At 37.3% G+C, this 910-nt stretch overlaps 1 protein-coding gene across 3 annotated transcripts in view; it reads left to right on the forward strand.

Moving 5' to 3' along the window:
• Positions 1 to 910, forward strand: part of LOC119593036 (potassium voltage-gated channel subfamily KQT member 1-like) — a gene marked incomplete in the record, with an annotated part of 139545 nt that overhangs the window by 92319 nt on the left and 46316 nt on the right. For all 3 annotated transcript variants that reach the window (XM_037941933.1, XM_037941932.1, XM_037941934.1), the window contains 1 exon segment: positions 1 to 129. This exon segment is cut by the window's left edge and continues 56 nt beyond it. In XM_037941933.1, the coding sequence (XP_037797861.1) occupies positions 1 to 129 (129 nt within the window).

The raw sequence follows: 910 nt of genomic DNA on the forward strand, positions 1-910 counted from the left end.
CATGATCCGCCGCCGCCAGCCCGCCGCCACGCTCATCCAGTGTCTATGGCGATGCTATGCCGCCGACGAGCACTCCATGTCCGTCGCCACCTGGAAGATCCACCAGGTGCCTCTGCCGTCGCCGCCCTCGTAAGTCGCGCCGTCGGGAGGCCTCTCCTGACGGGGGGAGCTTTGGGGGTTGTCGGGCAGTCAGCTGTTTTGGGTCAGATGATCAGCTGTTTTGGGTCAGACGATCAGCTGTTTTGGGTTTAGCAAGTAGCTGCTTTGGGTCAGACGATCAGCTGTTTGGAAGTCTTTGAAGTTGAATTTAGGTCATTTAGTGAGGCTATCTTGTTTTGTTTATTTTTTTGTATTTTTATGTTGGGAGGGGCGATTATTTATTAATAGTTATTAGTTAATCAATCATATGGGTTTTTGGTATTTGTCATCTAGAGTAGGCTTCTTTTTTTGCCTCGAATATTATTTTAAGTAATCAATGAATCAATCATTTGGAGTTTGACATTTGTCCTTTAGAAATGGTATTCTTTTTCAAATATTCTGTTTTTCCTTGATTTAAAAATTATTCAAAGTGATTAATTATTCAGCTGATTTAGAGGGTTTTTTTTTTCTCTTTTTTTGTGTTGTGGGACAATCTGATTTTCGGATTATTGTCGTTGTTTTACAATAAATTTTAATGCTCATGACAGTAAATGATTTGAGTGGTCGATTTTTTTATTATTGTTTTTTTGTTATATGTCAAATAATAATTTTATATATAGATTAAGGGTATTTATATCTCCATGAACATATTAAATATAAATGTGCCCAACCTTTTTTTCTTTCTTTTTTTAGTCAGTCGTTATTGAAAATATATCTTTTTTTTCTTATTTTGTTATTGGTGAATTTACCCCTTTGCACCACTTCAGAATTT

The sequence above is a fragment of the Penaeus monodon genome, chromosome 31 (assembly GCF_015228065.2).
Source record: "Penaeus monodon isolate SGIC_2016 chromosome 31, NSTDA_Pmon_1, whole genome shotgun sequence".
NCBI lineage: Eukaryota > Metazoa > Arthropoda > Malacostraca > Decapoda > Penaeidae > Penaeus > Penaeus monodon.